This window comes from Symphalangus syndactylus, chromosome 17, assembly GCF_028878055.3.
Source record: "Symphalangus syndactylus isolate Jambi chromosome 17, NHGRI_mSymSyn1-v2.1_pri, whole genome shotgun sequence".
NCBI classification, from domain to species: Eukaryota; Metazoa; Chordata; class Mammalia; order Primates; family Hylobatidae; genus Symphalangus; species Symphalangus syndactylus.
Genome location: NC_072439.2, coordinates 20990570 through 21009441, shown reverse-complemented (window position 1 = coordinate 21009441; position 18872 = coordinate 20990570). Strand labels below are relative to the sequence as shown.

The 18872-nt window shown below is 54.7% G+C and overlaps 1 protein-coding gene across 2 annotated transcripts; it reads left to right on the top strand.

Moving 5' to 3' along the window:
• The first annotated feature begins 308 nt into the window (after positions 1 to 308).
• On the top strand, positions 309 to 15268 carry CCDC97 (coiled-coil domain containing 97). 2 transcript variants are annotated; one of them, XM_055249926.2, is made up of 5 exons: positions 309 to 505; positions 6800 to 7255; positions 9934 to 10212; positions 10701 to 10830; positions 12992 to 15268. In XM_055249926.2, exons 1-5 carry the CDS (start codon positions 460 to 462, stop codon positions 13110 to 13112), a joined length of 1032 nt encoding a protein of 343 aa, XP_055105901.1. In that variant the 5' UTR covers positions 309 to 459; the 3' UTR covers positions 13113 to 15268. The 2 variants fall into 2 exon arrangements, with proteins under 2 accessions (XP_055105901.1, XP_055105900.1); XM_055249925.2 differs by lacking the exon at positions 309 to 505 and adding an exon at positions 574 to 1122.
• Positions 15269 to 18872: the final 3604 nt, after the last annotated feature.

Sequence of the window (18872 nt, the reverse complement as noted above, 5' to 3'; positions counted from 1 at the left end):
GAGTCAAGGCTTAGTAAATATTCCTGAATTCCTGAAGGGATGAAGAAAGGAAACGGACAAGCGGGGGTCTAAACGAGAGCACGAACCCTCAGAGTATGACGGCTCCAGGCTCCAGGGGACAGCCCTTTAACCATCCATCTCAAAATTAAGCACGCTGGGAGCTGGAGTCACAGCAGTGAACAAACGAACAATGGTTCTGGTTCCTACTGACTGACAGCAGAGGTTTAAGGGTCTCTCACTCTCTGGGGAGCCCCTTTCCTTCCTGGCTGCGGAGGGCGGAGCCCGAGAGAGGCACGCATGCGCAATGCAACGTCCGCCTTAGGCCCGGAACTGCGGTGCCTGGGCGCAGCGGTGCACCCGGACCCGGAACATTCTCAGGAGAAAGTGTCTCTTGCGTGCGTGGGCCGGAGGTTGGTGTGCGGGGCCCGCCGGGCTGTTGACAAGTCCGAGAGAACCAGGATGGAGGCCGTGGCGACGGCGGCGGCGGCGAAGGAACCAGATAATGGTGAGATCTTGGTCACGCGGAGGCGGCGGGTGGGTGCGGCTGCGGTGTCTCTAGGAAATGATTCCCCCAGGAACGCGAAGGAGGACTCGTTTTAGGGGGACACCCGCCCCCCTCAGCTTTACCGGTCCTCTTCACCACTTTGCCCGGATTATTCCCTCCCTTGTCGCGGGTTGACCTCCTTTTTCTCCATTCCTTCCCCCCGAAATTAACCTCTTCCCAATTCCAGACCAATCCTTTCCGTGTCCCTAACTCATTTCCTTACCAGGCTAACTCTCAAATTAACAGAAACCTCTCTACCCCGGCCTAATTCCTGCATTGCCTCAGACCAGCCCTTCTCAAATTACCTCCTTCCCTATACCAAGCTGAGCCTTCCCTGGCTCTAGACGAATCCTCCTATCTTTCCAGGCTAAACTTCTACCTGCCTCATGCAAACTTATTCCAATCTAACGATTCCCTCATTTCATTGTAACTCCCGTTTCCCCCAAAGTCGAAAATCCAGCCAGGCTCCTTTCAAAGTCGTTACTCAATTTCTTAGCTTTCCCACAACCTTCAAAGTAATCCGATGTCGGGTGAGGTGTGGTTGGAAGCGTGGCTCAAACACCGCTGGCCAAGAATTGGTAATTGTAGAAGCCAGATGGAGATGATTGGTATATGGAGGTAGGGGGAGAGGTGTTTTGTACTTTCTACTTTTGTGTATGTTTGAAATTTTCTAAAAATAAAAAATTTAACCTAAAAAAAGTCTTAAGGCCGGGTGCAGTGGCTCCCACTTGTAATCCCAGCACTTTGGGAGGCCAAGGCAGGAGGGTTGCTTGAGCCCAGGAGTTTGAGACCAGCCTGGGCAAGAGAGAGAAACCTGATCTCTATAAACATTTAAAAATTAGCCAGGCCTGGTGGCTAGGGAGTAGCTAGGACAAGCTACTCAGGAGACTAAGGTGGAAGTGTCACTCGAATCCTTTGAGATTGCAGTGATCTAAGATTATTACACCACTGCACTCCAGCCTCTGCAACAGAGTGAGACCTGAGCCCAGGAGTTTGAGACCAGCACTGGCAACATAGCCAGACCCCATCTCTACACAAAATTTAAAAATTAAGACCGGGCCCGGTGGCTCACACCTGTAATCGCAGCATTTTGGAAGGCGGAGGCAGGAAGATCACCTCAGGTCAGGAGTTGGAGACCAGCCTAGCCAACATAGCGAAATCCCGTCTCTACTAAAAATACAAATATTAGCCAGGCGTCGTGGTGTGTGCCTGTAATCCCAGCTACTCGGGAGGCTGAGGCACCAACTGGAATCACTTGAACCCGGGAGGTGGAGGTTGCAGTGAGCAGAGATTGCACCACTGTACTCTAGCCTGGGTAACAGAGCAAAACTCTGTCTCAAAAAAAAAAAAAAAAAAAAAATTAGACAGGTTTGATGGTGCATTCCGGTGGTCCCAGCTACTCAGGAGGCTGAGGCGGGAGGATCACTTGAGCCCAGGAGGTCGAAGCTGCAGTGAGCTGTGTTTGCACTATTGTATTCCAGTCTGAGCAACAGAGCAAAGACCCTGTTTCAAGAAAAAGAAAAAGTCTGTCTCCTGGCCCCATCTATCTCCTTCAGAGAGTCATGTACACTTGGTCTCCATTTCCTCGTCTCCTGCTGACGACTGTCTGACTTTTCTCCTAAGAAACTGCTCTGATTAGGGTCTGCACTGACTTCCCCCATGTTGTTCAGTCCAGTCACCCCATTCAGGTTATTTTTTGTTTGTTTGTTTTTTGAGAGAGTTTCACTCTGTTGCCCAGGCTGGAGTGCAGTGGCATGATCTCAGCTCACTGCAACCTCCGCCTCCCAGGTTCAAGTGATTCCCGTGCCTCAGCCTCCCAAGTAGCTGGGATCACAGGTGCCCGCCACCATGCCTGTCTAATTTTGTATATTTTTAGTAGAGATGGGGTTTCACCATGTTGGCCAGGCTGGCCTCGAACTTCTGACCTCAAGAGATCCTCCTGCCTCAGCCTCCCATAGTGCTGGGATTACAGGTGTGAGCCACCACACTTGGCCCATTCAGGTTTTTTTTCTTACTAGACTGGACTAGAATTAAATGCTGTTGACCCTTCCATCCTTTTTGCATGTTTTCCTTTGGCTTCAGCGACACCATAGTGCCTGATTTCCTGCCTGTCTCTCAGGCTGCTCTTTCTCAGCCTGTTTCCCAAGGGTGTTGTAACAAAGTACCACAAACTGCATGACTTCAAACAACAGAACTTTATTCTTTCATAGTTCTCAAGGGCAGAAGGCTGAAGTCAGTGTTGCTGAACTGAAATCCAGGTGTCTGCAGGGTCGTGCTCCCCCACAGACTCTGGGAGAAAACTCATTTCTTGCCTCTTCCAGCCAGTGGTGGTTTCTGGAATTCCTTGGCATGTGGCTACATCACTCCAATCTCTGCTTCCCCTTTTGACATTGCCATCTTTTTTTTTAAGACGAAGTCTCGCTCTGTAGACCAGGCTGGAGTACGTGATCTCGGCTCACTGCAACCTCTGTCTCCGGAGTTCAAGCAATTCTCCTACCTCAGCCTCCTGAGTACCTGGGACTACAGGAGCGTGCCACCTGGCCAATTTTTTGTATTTTTGGTAGAGCGCCATGTTGGCCAAGCTGGTCTTGAGCTCCTGACCTCAAGTGATCCGCCCACCTCGGCCTCCCAAAGTGCTGGGATTACAGGGGTGAGCCATTGCAACCGGCCTCTTTTTTTTTTTTAAGGTAACATTAATGGGCTCCGGGGATTAAGATGTAGCTATCTTTTGCACAGCCAGTTTTTAGCTTCAGAGGCATCCCTTCCCCGCATCTGTTCAGTGCTTTTTCCTGGACCCTCTTCTCATCCCTCTCGCACTCCCCCATGCCCTCCCCAATCCCTACCTCTCATTTCTCTTGGCTTTGGTTCTTGTCTTGACTCTGATGACACCCACAGCTCTGTCTCCAGCCTAACATTTCTCTCCTGAGGAGTCCGGAGGCCTATGTAGCAGCAGTTGGACCATTCCCCTGGATGCTTCCCTTACTTCCCAGCATGTCAGCCCCATGGCTCCTCCACTCAGCCTCCTGACATCTTTCTGATTCGCTCACTCATGATCCTGTTCCTTCCTCCACAGCCCCTGCCCTTGTCCAGCTCAGTCTTCAGCTGCGTCAGTGATTTAAATCCTCCCTGATACACACAACACATGTAATGTCACCTGTGACTTCTCTTCTCCCCAACCCAGCCACGCTGCCTAAAGTTGTCTCTATATTCTGTTTTCACGTATTTCCTGCTTGCCGCAGGCTTGCTTCCTCCACTCTTGGGAAAGAAGTCCCACCAAGGTTTGCCCAGCGCTCCACTTTCCTGTTTTCTTGAGACAGAGTCTTCACTCTGTTACCCAGGCTGGAGTGCAATGGCTGATCTCGGCTCACTGCAACCTCTACCTCCTGGGTTCAAGCGATTCTTGTGCCTCTGCCTCCTGAGTAGCAGGGATTACAGGTGCCCACCACCATGCCCAGCTGATTTTTGTATTTTTAGTACAGGCAGGGTTTCACCATGTTGGCCAGGCTGGTCTCAAATTTGTGGCCTCAAGTGATCTGCCCACCTCGGCCTCCCAAAGTGCTGGATTACAGGCATGAGCCACGGTGCCCAGCCAGCTTTCCTGTTTTCTTTGCCCGTATTATTGTTGATCCTGACTGTCTCCCACATCAGACTGGGTGCTCCCTGAGGGCAGGAGCTGGACTGGATTCATCCTATGGATCCTCAGCATTGCCTGACTTAGGGCCTCTCAGAGATTTAGTTTTTTGGCTTTTTTTTTAGAGTTTTGCTCTTGTTGCCCAGACTGGAGTGCAATGGCACGATCTTGGCTCACCGCAACCTCTGCCTCCCAGGTTCAAGCTATTCTCCTGCCTCAGCCTCCCGAGTAGCTGGGATTACAGGCATGTGCCACAACAGCTAATTTTGTATTTTTAGTAGAGATGGGGTTTCTCCCAGTTAGTCAGGCTGGTCTTGAACTCCTGATCTCAGGTGATCCACCTGCCACAGCCTCCCAAAGTGCTGGGATTACAGGCATGAGCCACCGCGTCCAGCCTAAGATTTAGAGTTATTAAAGAGTGGTTGGGTGAACGCATGAATGCATGAGAGAGTGAATGAATGAGTAAACAAATTAGCAAATGTATTAACGATTTAAAGAATTGAGTGGATCAGTAAGTCAGGCCTCAGGGCCTTTGCAGTAGTTGTTCCCTCTGCCTGGAATTCTCTTTTCCAAGAGATCTCATGGCTTAATCCCTCACCACCTGAGGTCTCTAATCAAATGTCCCTTTTTTGGCAAAGCCTTCTCTGAGCCTTCCATTTAAAATTGCAGCCTTGGCCAGGCATGGTGGTTTACACTGTAATGTCAGCACTTTGGAAGGCTGAGGCAGGAGGATCAGTTGAGGCCAGGAGTTCAAGACCAGCCTGGGCAACACAGCAAGACCCTGTCTCTACCAAAAAAAATTAAAATTAGGCCGGGTCCAGTGGTGCACGCTTGTAATTCCAGCACTTTGGAAGATCGAGGTGGGAGGATTGCCTGACCTCAAGAGATTGAGACCACTGTGGGCAACCTAGTGAGACCTTGTCTTTACTGAAACTTTTTTTTTTTTTTAATTTAAAGATTGGTAGAGTGCAGGCTGGGCGCGGTGGCTCACACCTGTAATCCCAGCACTTTGGGAGGCTGAGGCGGGTGGAACACGAGGTCAGGAGTTCGAGACCAGCACGGCCAAGATGGTGAAACCCTGTCTCTACCAAAAATACAAAAATTAGCTGGGCATGGTGGCAGGCACCTGTAATCCCAGCTGCTTGGGAGGCTGAGGCAGAGAACTGCTTGAACCCGAGGCAGAGATTGCAGTGAATCGAGATTGCTCCACTGCAGCCTGGGCAAAAGAGCGAGACTCCATCTCAAAAAAAAAAAAAAAAAGGATTGGCAGGGTGCGGTGGCACACACCTGTAATCCCAGCACTTTGGGAGGCCGAAGGGCAGAGGGGGGTGGGGTGGATCACGAGGTCAGGAGTTCGAGACCAGCACAGCCAAGATGGTGAAACCTTGTCTCTACTAAAAATATAAAAATTAGCCGGGCATGGTGGCAGGCACCTGTAATCCCAGCTGCTTGGGAGGTTGAGGCAGAGAATTGCTTGAACCCAAGGCGGAGGTTGCAGTGAATCGAGATTGCTCCACTGCAGCCTGGGCGAAAGAGCGAGACTCTGTCTCAAAAAAAAAAAAAAAAGATTGGCAGGGTGCGGTGGCACACACCTGTAATCCCAGCATTTTGGGAGGCCGAAGGGGGGTGGATCACCTGAGGTCAGGAGTTGGAGACCAGCCTAGCCAACATAGCACTGTCTTTACTAAAAATACAAAAATTAGCCAGGCATTATGGCTTGCACCTGTAATCTCAGCTAGTTGGGAGGCTGAGGCACCAACAGCAATCACTTGAACCCAGGAGGCGGCAGTTGCAGTGGGCAGATCTCACACCATTGCACTCCAGCCTGGGCAACAAGAGCAAAACTCCATCACAAAAAAGAAAAAGAAAAAAAAAATTTAAAGATTAACTGAGTATGGTAGTGCATGCCTGTAGTCCTGGCTGCTCAGGAGGCTGAGGTGGGAGGATTGCTTGAGTCCAGGAGTTCAGGGTTACAGTGAACCATGGTTGTGCCATTGCACTCCAGCCTGGCAATGGAGCAAGGCCTTATCTCTAAAAAAAAGTAAAAATAGGCCAGTCACAGTGGCTTACACCTTTATTCCCCAGCACTTTGGGAGGCCAAGGCAGGAGGATTGCTGGAGTCCTGGAGTTCGAGACCAGCCTGAGTAACATGTCAATACCCTGTCTCTACAAAAAATTTAAAAATTACACAGGCGTGGTGGTATATGCCTGTGGTCCTAGGTACAAGGGAGGCTGAGATGGGAGGATCGCTGAAGGCCAGGAGGTCAAGGCTGCGGTGAGCTGTGATTGCACCCTGCACTCCAGCCTGGGTGACAGAGCAAGACCCTGTCTCGAAAATAAAATAAAATTGCAGCCTCCTCCACCTCCTTCCCTCCTCCTTCCCTCTTTATTTTTCCGCATAACTCCAGGAAACACCTAACACATTATGTTTTCGGTAATTATGTTGCTAATTGTTTGTGTCCCCTACTGAAATGTCAACTTTTGCTCACTGTGGTTTCTCTAGTGCCCAGAACAGTGCCCAGAATATAGTCGGTGCCCAGTAAATGTGAGCTGAGTGAGTGACTAAGCCCCCAGTCCCTTCCCACACTCCCATCTCTGAACTAACAAATCTCTCCTTTCCTCAGGCTGCACAGAGCCTGGACCTGGGCACTGGGGTGAGCTGAGCCAGACACCAGTCCCATCTAAACCCCAGGACAAAGTGGAAGCAGCTGTGGCAACATCAGTGGCCCTGGACAGTGACACTTCCAGGACTGAAAATGCAGCAGTGAGTGCTATGCTGCACGCTGTAGCCGCCAGCCGCCTGCCTGTTTGCAGCCAGCAGCAGGGTGAACCCGACTTGACAGAGCGTGAGAAAGTGGCCATCCTGGCCCAGCTGTACCACGAGAAGCCACTGGTGTTCCTGGAGCGCTTCCGCACAGGCCTCCGTGAGGAGCACCTGGCCTGCTTTGGCCACGTGCGTGGCGACCACCGTGCAGACTTCTACTGTGCTGAGGTGGCCCAGCAGGGCACTGCCCGGCCCCGCACCCTGCGTACCCGCCTGCGTAACCGGCGCTATGCTGCCCTGCGAGAGCTGATCCAAGGTGTGGAGGCCAGATGGGCGAGAGTGGGCACAGATGGGGAGGGAGGGGAGACTGAGGCAGAGGGAATTAGAAAAAAGAATACAAGAGCAGAAACAGACAGAGATCCTGGGAGAGAAGTTTTGAGACAGAGACAGGGACACAGGAAGAGACTGAGATAGAAATGTAAAGTAAGGGGGAGAGATAGACAAGGGTCCAGGGAAGAGAATGGGACAGACAATAAGAATAGATCAGAATTTAGTAGATGTCAGAAGTGGCATTTCAGATTGGTAGGCTGAAGACACAGTACACAGTGCTGTGATAATTGGTCATACCTAAGGAACAAAACATGAGATCTCTACCTCATACCATATACAAAGGCATCAGGGGAAACCAAAAGGAGTATGTACATGACCTTGGGGACACAGAAGCCTTCTGAACAAGACACACTGTGAAAACCATGAAGGAAAAAAAAGATAGCTTTTCGACCGTCACATAATTAAAAGCATCCTTGTGACCACAACACCAGAACCAAAGTTAAAAGATGAGAGTGAATGAAGCAGAGAGTGAGTTAAGTTTTCATTAGGGAGAAGGCACAAGTTATAGAGAGGTTCATAGAGAAAGAGAGAGAGGCTGGGCATGATGGCTTATGCCTGTAATCCCAGCACTTTGGGAGGTCAAGGTGGGCAGATTACTTGAGCTCATGAGTTCAAGACCAGCCTGGGCAACATGGTGAAATGCTGTCTCTACAAAAAATACAAAAATTAGCTGGGTATGGTGGCGCCCTAGCTACTCAGAAGGCTGAGGTGGGAGAATTGCTTGAGCCTGGGAGGTGGAAGTTGTGTGAGCTGAGATCCCACCACTAAGCTCTAGCCTGGGCGATAAAGCCAGACCTTGTCTCAAAAAAAAAAAAAAAAAAAAAAAGTGAAACACAGATGTGGAAATGAGGATGAAGACAGAAGGAAGATGGGCCGGGCACAGTCACTCAAGCCTGTAATTCCAGCACTTTGGGAGGGCGAGGTGGGGGTGGACCTGAGGTCAGGAGTTCCACAGCAGCCTGGCCAACATGGTGAAACCCCATCTTTACTAAAAATACAAAAAAATTAGCCACGTGTGGTGGCAGGCAACTAATCTCAGTTACTTGGGAGGCTGAGGCAGGAGAATTATGTGAATCTGGGAGGTGGAGGTTGCCAAAAAAAAAAAGAAGTTGAATGAGGTGGGGGTAGGTGACAGAAACTGAAAAAAGCAGGAAAGATAGAGAGATGGAGATAAAGGAAGAGATGGGGAGAGATCCAGAGCCTGGGTGGGTGATAATCCAAGTTGGGGAGAAGGAGGGATAGAAACTGAATCTGCTAGAGGCTGGGCACAGTGGCTCAGACCTGTAATCCCAGCACTTTGGGAGGCCGAGGCAGGCAGATCACTGGAGATAAGGAGTTCAAGACCAGCCTGGCCAACATGGTGAAACCCTGTCTCTACTAAAAATACAAAAAAAATTAGCCAGGCACTGTGGCAGGTGCCTGTAATCCCAGCTACTCAGGAGGCTGAGGCAGGAGAATCACTTGAACCCGGGAGGCGGAGGTTGCAGTTAGAGTTAGCCGAGATCACGCCACTACATTCCAGCCTGGGCAACAGAGTGAGACTCCATCTCAAAAAACTGAAGCTGCTAGAGGATGCCACAAACAGCTGGGGGCAAGAGAGCTGGCAGGAGTGGGGAAGCTGAGTAGGACAGGGACAGTCACAGCCTATGGTGCTGCAGAGGCCAGGAGTCCGAGCAGTTTCTTTGCCCTGGGCTCTGAAGACAGGGCTAGGACCAGTGGAGGGGAGGGACCAGGGCAGGTTTAACTGTTATCTGAGAGACAGAGTAGCTCCTGCAGGAACAGGCAGCCAGGGGTGATGCAGGGAACTCAGGTTTTGGGGTAGTGGGGAAGCCAGGCCCACCTGAGGGGTTGCTGCATAGAGGAGCACTCGAGAGAGGACGGATCTAGGGCCTTCCACCACCAGGAGGCTTTCCCAGGGATACACAGGCAGAAGCCCCACCTGACCTGATCCCTTGCACACACATGCCAGATCCACGTGGATGTACGCACATACACGCCCCACAGTGAAGGCGTGTCCACTGCCAGCCAGACTGGGGCCCCACAAACAGGCACACAACCTAGAGACACACAACCTCTGCTGCATTGTCCTGCATGCTGACACCCAGACAGACAGGTGTCCGTGGGCATATGCTGGGCCTCACAGGACATGTGTGTGTACATGGGCCATGCACACGTCCATGGGCAGGAGCTTGCGCGTCGTGCCTGGACACAGTTGTACACGAGCTCCAGACCGTCAGAGCCTCAGAGACCAGGATGTAGCCAGGTCTGCCCGTGTACACACATGCTTGGATGCATGAATACATGAATACACAGGAAGACAGAGGCCGGGCCACATAAACACACTCAGGCGCCTGCACAAGTAATCACATGCACGTGACCTCAGGTGCCTGCATGAGTGCTTGCGCACACGGCCTCAGGCGCCTGCATGAATATTCACGCGCACGCCTCAGGCGCCTGCATGTTTTCCTGTGTTTTTGAATGTGTGCATACACACACTTGGACTGTGTATGCACATCATCCCACAAGCATGATCACACACATACCCACATGGACACGTCTGCTCAGTCACTCACCCCATGCCCACCCTGTCTCTCCTCTGTGCAGGGGGCGAGTACTTCAGTGATGAGCAGATGCGATTCCGGGCCCCCCTGCTATACGAGCAGTACATCGGGCAGTACCTCACCCAGGAGGAACTCAGTGCCCGCACCCCAACCCACCAGCCCCCCAAGCCCGGGTCCCCCGGGAGACCTGCTTGCCCGCTCTCCAACTTGCTGCTCCAGTCCTACGAGGAGCGGGAGCTACAGCAGCGTCTGCTCCAACAGCAGGAGGAGGAGGAGGCCTGCTTGGAGGAAGAGGAAGAGGAGGAGGACAGTGATGAGGAAGGTGAGGGTCAGTAGCAGGGAGACCCCAGATTCCAGACACCCCAGCCCCAGGCCTGTCTGTCTCCACTTAATGGCAGCAGGCTGGGCCCCCAACCTGCAAAAGCTGACATTGCGTCCCTCCCCTGCCCGGCCTGACTCTCTGTGTGTGTGCCCTTCCAACCGCTGCAGCATCCCCATCCCCCACTCTGAGGCACCAAATGATCCCTCGCCTCCAGGTCTGGTCAGGCCGTTCCCTCTGCCAGGAATGCCTCTCCTCCCACCCTTCAGGTCTCAGATCCTGACCCGAGGATACAGTCTCCAGAGCACTATATGGTCATGTTTTATGCATGTCCCTGGAGGGCAGAGACCAGGGCCATCTCTGTCACTACTGTGTTCCCAGAGCTACCCAGCACAAGGCTGGGCACAGGAGCAGCAGCTCTCTGTGGACTCTGTGCTCAGTGCCTGCCCAAGTGCACCCGCATTCACACCCCCTCTGCTCTCCCTCTGCAGACCAGAGGTCAGGCAAGGACTCGGAGGCCTGGGTTCCTGACTCGGAGGAGAAGCTGATCCTGCGAGAGGAGTTCACCAGCCGCATGCACCAGCGCTTCCTAGATGGCAAGGACGGGGACTTTGACTACAGGTACTCCTGTGCCCCCACCTCCCCATCCCCCAGCCCAGCATCTCACGGCCTTTGGTCACATGCAGAGCCCTTACCAAGCTGTGGGGGCCTCCCTTTGTGGAGCTAGAAGGCCCCAAAACAGTTCCAGGATGTGGGGTTGAACAGCCAAAGGAAGAGGCTGAGTGACCTTGGACTAGCCTTGTCCATCTCAGACCCTCAGTCTCCTCACCTCTAAGGCAGGGGGTGGACAAGGATGACATATAGCTCAGTATCAATGAAACCCTGAAACACTCGCCTCCTGACAATGGCAGAGGCTACTACCCCAAGCCCCCCAAGTCTCCCTAGGAAGCCCAACCTCTTCCGCTTCACCTTGGAACCTCCTCATGCTGCAGGAAGTAACCCCTGGCAAGGTTCATGCCCGGCATGGAGGGGCCTGCACTGGCTGCCCCCACAGTTACAGTTGTTCATTTCTCCAGTAGCACCCCAGGGCTGAGACACTTGGGCCACCTGCTTTGGAAAAGCAGAGTGATGTTTCACTCTGTGATGTGTCACATCACAAAAGGAGAGTGATATGTCAGTCAAAGATTGGTTTTATCATTTAAGGTAGTTTTGCCTTGTGGTCCCAAACACTGGGCCTAGCAGCAGAGGACCCTCCTTGGTTTCACATCCAGCCCCAATGACATGTGAAATGTGTGACCACACATAAGCGGACCCTACGTCCGTCCTGAGGTGGGCTCATCAGGAAAGTGGGAATTGTGATTGCCTCTGCCGTGGGGCCCAGCCATGGTCACCGGAGCCTCCTCCCGTTCTGGGATCCCTGGCTCTTGAATGGAATCTGGCTGCTCCACTTCCAGCCAGCCAGGCCTGCTCAGAGCCCCAGTTCCTGCACGCAAAGTGGTGAGCAGAGGGCCTGGACCATGGGGACCCTCATTCAGCAGGCATCACTGCTGTTCCCAAGCCAGGGCCCAAGAGGAAATTGGGGTTGGCAGGGACCACAGTGTGTTGCCTCAGGAGGGCAGCAGTGGCCCCGATGTGTCCCCCATCCCTGCATTCAGTTGGCATGTGCTGAGCGTCTGTGATGTCCACAGGCTCTGGGGATAAGGCGGGGACCAAAACCAACGAAAGGCTTCCCTGCCTGGAAAGGGGTCCCACTCTAGTGAGGATGATCTAGAATTTTCTAGCACTTCATGGTGATGGGGCCATGAGGAAAAGTGAAGCAGTGGGAGGAGAGTGACAGGGTGGCTAGGGAAGGCCTCTCTGAGGGGCTGACAGCAAAGGCCTGCAGGAAGTGGGAGGAGCATTCCTGGCAGAGGCCATAGTAGGTGCCAGAGCCCCCAGCAGCACCGAGGGGCAGAAGGGGCTGGAGCAGTCGCAAGGGGTCGCAAGGGGGTAGGAGATCTCTGAGTGGCCAAATCAAGCTAGGCTTGGCGACCCAAGTGAGTGCTACTGGGTTTACTTGCTGCCTTAGAGCACAGGCAGCTGTCCTGCCTGTGGTCAGCTCTGGCTGATCCCGGCCTCTATCCACTGGAGGGCAGTAGCAAGCCCCCAGTGATGACGTCAAAACGTCAAAATGCCGTGGGGGCAAAATCACCCCCAAGTGGTTCTTTGTTGAGAGCCACTGCCTGCTTGAGAATGTAAGCCCATGTGTCGCCACATTTTACAGCTTTTTAAGAAAAACTAGAGCTTTGGGGTTTTTTTTTAAGACAGGGTCTCCTTTGTCACCCAAGCTGGAATGTGGTGGTTTGATCATAGCTCACCGCAGCCTTGACCTCCTGGCCTGAAGTCAGCCTCCCGCCTCAGCCAACTGAGTAAGCTGGGACTACAGGTGCTCACCACCACACCTGGCTACTTTTTCAATTTTTTTGTAGAGACAGGGTCTCCCTTTGTTGCCCAGGGCTCCAACTGCTGGGCTCAAGCCATCTTCCTGCCTTGGCCTCCCATAGTGCTGGGATTGCAGGCATGAGCTACCATGCCCAGCCCAGAGTTTTTGTGCAAACTCTGATTTGGAAAATGTTTCCTTGAGTTTTAAACCCTGAGAGTTTTAAACACCATCTCCCTTGGGAGGGTCAGCTCTGACGGCTGCCAGCACATGGCCTTTGACATCAGGGTGCCCCAGGCCTTTGACCTGGGCATCCGAGGGTCCCAGGGAGACCCAGTCCTTGACAGCCTCCTCCCCCTGCAGCACAGTAGACGACAACCCCGACTTCGACAACCTCGACATCGTGGCACGGGATGAGGAGGAGAGGTACTTCGATGAGGAAGAACCTGAGGATGCGCCCAGCCCAGAGCTGGATGGGGACTGATGGCCGCCACCCTTCCCACCACCTGCCCCATCCCCAACCCCAACAAGGCAGCTGATTCCAGGCCTGCTCAGTGACCCTTTCTCTAGGGGGACATCAGGGCAGTGCCCCACAACCCACGCACACCACCATCTCACTGGGTCTAGTCTCATCTCAGACAACCCCCACCCCTCTGTTTCTGGGGTTCCCTATCTTTCTCGTCTCTCCCACCCTGTCTCCTGCCTCTGTCTTTCTTGGTGTCTGTCTGGGCTTCTTTCTCTCTCTTTCTGTCTTTTTGTCTCTCTCCCTAACCCCGCTCCCTCTTTCCAGTGCTCTGGCTGGCTGTCTCTCCCTTTCTCCCCCTGTCTCTGCCTTAGGCTCTGTCTCCACCGCAGGGCCCAAGGTGAAAGTCCTCCCCTTGCCGGAGGCCAGCTGGCAGGGCCTTTCGTGGCTGGAAGTGGCCAGTTTGGTTCCGGTGCTGACCCCTAGGCCCCAGCGCAGCTGCCTCCCATGCTGTCTGTCTCCCCCTCTCTGTTTATGTCTGCGCTGTGTCTCATACTCAGAGCCTCCTTGCTTCTGTTAGGTTCCCATCTCTCCCTCTGCCTCACTCTGGGCCTCTTCTTTCTATTTGTACATTTCCACCTCTCTAGGCCTCTGCTGTCACTGTCCCTCTCTATCTGTCTCTCAGCCTTTATCTCTGGGTTTTGATCCCCCGTTCCAGGCTCTGGGCCCCTTCTTCCCCCTTCCCTCAAACCTGGCTGCTATAGGCAGCAGAACCCTGACCACTGAGTAATGCAGCCCCAGGGGAGGGAGGAGACCCCAGGCAGGGAGGATGGGGGCAGCTGTCTTCTCTCCCCAGGACCCAGGCTGTGGATCACGGGGCCTGCCAGCTTGAGTGTAGAGGGAGGGGGGACTCTACCCCTCTCAGCCCCACCAGCCCCCCTCTGCCCAACCACAATTTTCCCTTCCTCCGCCTTCCTCTCCCTCTCCTGTTTACACTCCCCAAATGCGCACAGGCTGTTATCATGGGTCCTGAGTCATCCCACACACAGCCTGCCCCAGCGTCCCTGCCCCCAGCTGGCCACAGGGCCCGCCCCATGGAGCCCCCTGCCGCCCTGGGCTAATGGGAGCCAGATGGCCGCCTGGTGACTCAGCCACCGGGCCTGTGGGAACCCAGGCGTCCCGCCTTCCCATGCCCCCACACCCGGCTCCTGCTCCCCCAGCAGACACACACAGGAGGGCCTGGCCACTGTTGAGGGGGCTCACAGGCCAAGGGTCAGCAAGTCGGGACCTAGGGACTCCTCATGCCTCTGAGATGGAATGGTGGTATCCTGCCATGGCCGAGCCTGAAGGACCCTCAAAACTGCCTCCTGGAGTCCACGGTTCCTGACCTCCGAGCCTCAGCTGTGCCCTCTGGGTCAACCAGAATTAGAGCCAGACGGGGAAAGTGAGAGCTGGATGGAGGCAGACAAGATGCTCAGAGCGACTATTAAAGAACGAAAGCCTCCGCTACCGAGTGCTTCTGTCCTCTGCCAGGCCCAAGCAAAGTGCCTGACACCGGGTTGGATCCTCAGACGGCCCCGTGAACTAGTGCAATGGGTCAAGGGAGGCCCAGAAAGATGTTGCTTCCTCAAGGCCACTCAGCCATCAGAGGCAGATATGAAACAGGAACCCAGGCCTAGAATCACAAAGGTCCTATAAACCACTTGGCTGTCTGGCCTCTCAGGTGTCAGGGCCATCCAGAGTGGGACAGCGTTGGAGGGACAAGTGTGCATGCAGATGTCCTCAGACGGGAAGGTTTGAGAAGGGTCAGATGGCAGGCAGGCCTAACAAGGGCTCCGTGATAGCCACTGTCTCGCACACAGACAGGATCAGGTCATCTTGATATGGAGATCAGTCCCCAAATCACAGTTGTCCCAGCAGTGCTATGCGCTAGGCACTACCAATATCACTCCTCTATTTCCCAGAGGAGGAAGCAGCAGCTAGACTCCAGGACCTTGGGGTCATACCTCTCAGAAAGCCAAGAGTGCAAGATGAGAGCTGTCTGTCTCTTACCTGCCTGTATTTGTGCCCCATTTTTAAGAGCAGAGGGCCTGGGCCACAGGAAAGGTATTAGCCCTTGGTGATAGGCACATTTTTGACCAGTCTATCATTTGGTCATTAAATTTGTTTACAATATACTTTGCTATACGTAAATTTGTTGTGTAGGTTTTTAAAACGCGATGAGAGACACAGAAATTGAGTCAGAATTAGGGTTAGTCAGATGGTCAAGACGTGAGCATCTAGCTGACAGACAGAGGTGGAGCCGGTCCCAGGGACAGGGATTAGATGGGGAGACAGGAAGAGAGGTGGAGACAGAGTGGGGTAGGGATGATGGGCGACACACCCCCTGGTCACTGCCTCTGAGACCTGGGGGTGGTGGGCCCCCAGGGCGGGTGCCTCCCATCCCCCTCCCAGTTCTCCCAGGGTCAGGGTAGGCGGAAGGGCTGAGTCAGGGAGGGCGGGCCCCGCTGGGAGACAACCCCTAGGTGGGCATCCGGCCCCCACCCCCGTGTCTCCTGTCCGTCCTGGCCCTGGCCTGGCCGCCACCCCGCCCCCCACGTCTGACACCTCCATGCGTCCTGCCAAAGCGAGCTGCCTCCCTACACTCTTCCCCCTCCAGCTCCAGTCACTGTGTCCCTCTGTCCCCAGTCCCTTCTCCCTGCTTCTCTGCATTTCTTTCCAGCCCTCTGCCTTCCTCCCTCGCCGCCACTGCTCTGTCTTCTCGTTCTGTGTCCACACCTCTGGCTGTCGGTGTCTCCCCGTGACTTTCCGTCTCCCCTCTGTCTCCTCCCTTGTTTTTCCCATGCCTCTCCCTCCCTCCCTCCCTCCCTCGCTCTCCTCCCCACCTTTTCCACTCCATGTCCCCAGCCATTCTCCATCTCTGTTCTCAGCTCCTGTCACCTCGTTTCCCCATCCCTTTCTCTGCTGGAGCCTTCCTCTGGGGGGCTCTGTCCTCCCCTCACTTTGCCCTTTCCCTCTCCCTGCTGTGTGTCTTGGCCTGTCCCCCGTGCCCCCCATCTCCTCTGTCTCCCACACTCTGGGAAGCCCGGCTGGGATATCCAGGTCGGAGCCTCACTGGCGGCCCCTGGAAACCCAGAATGAGGGGTCACCGCCTCTCGCCCACCCAGAAAGGGCGCAGGAGGGGGCAGCAAGGTTGCGGGGCCTGTCTGGCCAGAAGGAAATGTCTGTGCTGTGGCCTGGTCACCCCCGCCCCCAGGACCTGCTGGGCTGCTGCCGCCCCCGGCCGGGGCTGAGGCCGAGTAAACACAGCAAACACAGCCGCCGGCAGCCTGGGATATTTATACCGAGGCTGGGCGTGGATCCAGTGCCCACCACAGCCCCTGCCCTGCCCTGCCTTGCCTGCTGCCACAGCCAGCTCCAAGCCAGCGTGGCACCAGCCGGCAAGGGGACGTGCCGCAGACACAGCCTGCGCCGGGTATGGAGGCCAACAGGCACTGGCTGCTCATGATGCAGGCGGCTTCATGGACGCACCGTGTCCCCCTCCCTGAAAACACCAGCACACAATGTGGACCCACACTTGCAGCCACTTGCAAACACACATCTACCCACCCCTCAACGATGATGCAAAACAGACCCACACAACTCCACACACTGCAGTCACCAGCCTACATGTGGGAACACAGCATGCAGACACCACCTTAGCACCTGCTCACAGCACCCACAGGCTGGGAACACCAGTCCCTGAGACGGGGACACACAGTCCCGAAGTACAGCCCTCCCTCACACACACAAACACCGAGAACCACCGAAAGCATGCTGGATGCACACCATGTAGACAAACATGCTCAGAATACCAGCGACACACGCACTGATCACAGTGCAACCCAGAAACAACTCACAACTCACCCACCTCATATGTAAGAAACACACACACACGGCCGGGCGCAGTGGCTCATGCCTGTGTCTCAGTACTTTGGGAGGTCGAGGTGGGCGGATTACAAGGTCAGGAGTTCGAGACCAGCCTGGCCAACATGGTGAAACCCCATCTCTACTAAAAATACAAAAATTAGCCGGGCATGGTTGTGGGTGCCTGTAATCCCATCTACTTGGGAGGCTGAGGCAGGAGAATCGCTTAAGCCCAGGAGGCGGAGCTTGCAGTGAGCCAAGATCGCGCCATTGCACTCCAGCCTGGGCGACAGAGCAAGACCCCGTCTTACACACACATACACACACACACTCCCCTCTCCTGGAGAAACATCGTTCCCACAGATGATTAACATATGCAGAAAACACCACATTTCAAGTCAAACTTAACACTAAAAAATGCACAAATTTACACCCAGAAGAACAGTGAAGGTGTTGAGGAAAATATCAGACACACAATATGCCCCAGATACGTGGCCGACTTGCAGAATCAAACAGTGCCAGAGCATAAAACCCACAGAAAATACAACAGCTTGCCCAGCAGAAATACAAAACGCAGATGCACACCCCAGAAATGCAGCGCAGCCACAAACACACGGAGCTAACACGTGCTGGGGACACACACAGAAAAGACCATCCATACCAAACAGCACACAGGCCCCCAGAACACCCATGCCAGACGCAACTCACACCACAAAGCTTGGAATCACACACACACAATAAGGTCCTGAACACACAAATCCAAATCCACACTGGAACCTCAAATACTCTGCATGTCCAGAGACTGAGGGGGAAGGGGCTTTCTCACCCCCCAATCTCCCCACTCCCCCTTGCTGACCCAGGTCCCAGGCGCATCTTGGGGGTGGGGGGAGGGGGCAGGAAGGCCTGAGCTGGCCTCCCCCAGCGGCTTCCTGCCCCACGGGGGCTGGACAGGAAGCTGGGGCTCCAGCCGGAACCCAGGCTCCCCCCACGACTTCCCTCTGTGGCCCCGGGTCGCCTGCAGAGGCAGGGGCAGGGCAGGGCAGGGGGAGGGAGCGGGGAGCCCCAAACCCCCTGCCCTGCCCCTATGGTCGGCCACAGGCGGGGGCAGACTTGTCCAGACGGGGCTGAGCCACCCATCGGGCCTGGGTGCCAGGGTGGCAGGGCAGGGGCAGTGCGCACGCGGCCAGGGGAAGGTGCTGAGCCCACAGTTTCCCCTCCCTGCCCTGTGGGGCTGTGCCAGCTCGCCCGGCAGCCTGGGGCAGGTGGGCGGGGTGTGTCATGAGGGCGTGTCGGGCAGGCCGACCACACCGCGAGTGTGCAGCCAGCACTTGTCCTCAGGCCGAGGCACGAGCTGGGGCTGGGCGTGTGAGGGCTGCGTCTGCCACCCTGGGGGTGTGTCTGCTCTGTCTGGGACCCTGGGTGTGACAGTGTGTCTGGGCGTGATGTGACGGGGTCGCTGCAATCTGTGGGGCCCTGTGGGATTCCCCAGGCTGGAATTGTGCGTGTGTGGCGGAGGGTGTGGGATGTCAGACTGAGTGGGTAAGACCGACCTGCTGTCTGTGAGGTTGTGACGTGTCAGACCTGTGTGTGGGGTGTGTCTGGTGGGACTGTGACAGGTCCGACTGTGGACATGCACCCTGGACCTGTTTGTGACCGTGACCCCATGGAGGAGGAGGTAGCTGTTGAGGGATCCATTTCCTGTCCGGGCTCTGATGCTGTGATGCGTGTGCGTGCATGACACTGTTTGAATCAGTGTCTGGTGTGCGGTGGTTGCGACCATGACCCTATGGAATATATTTGTATATGACCGTGTCGTGCCAGGTCCCTATTGAAGTCTCTGCTTGTGTTGTGTCCCAGTGAGGCTCCGAGGCTGGG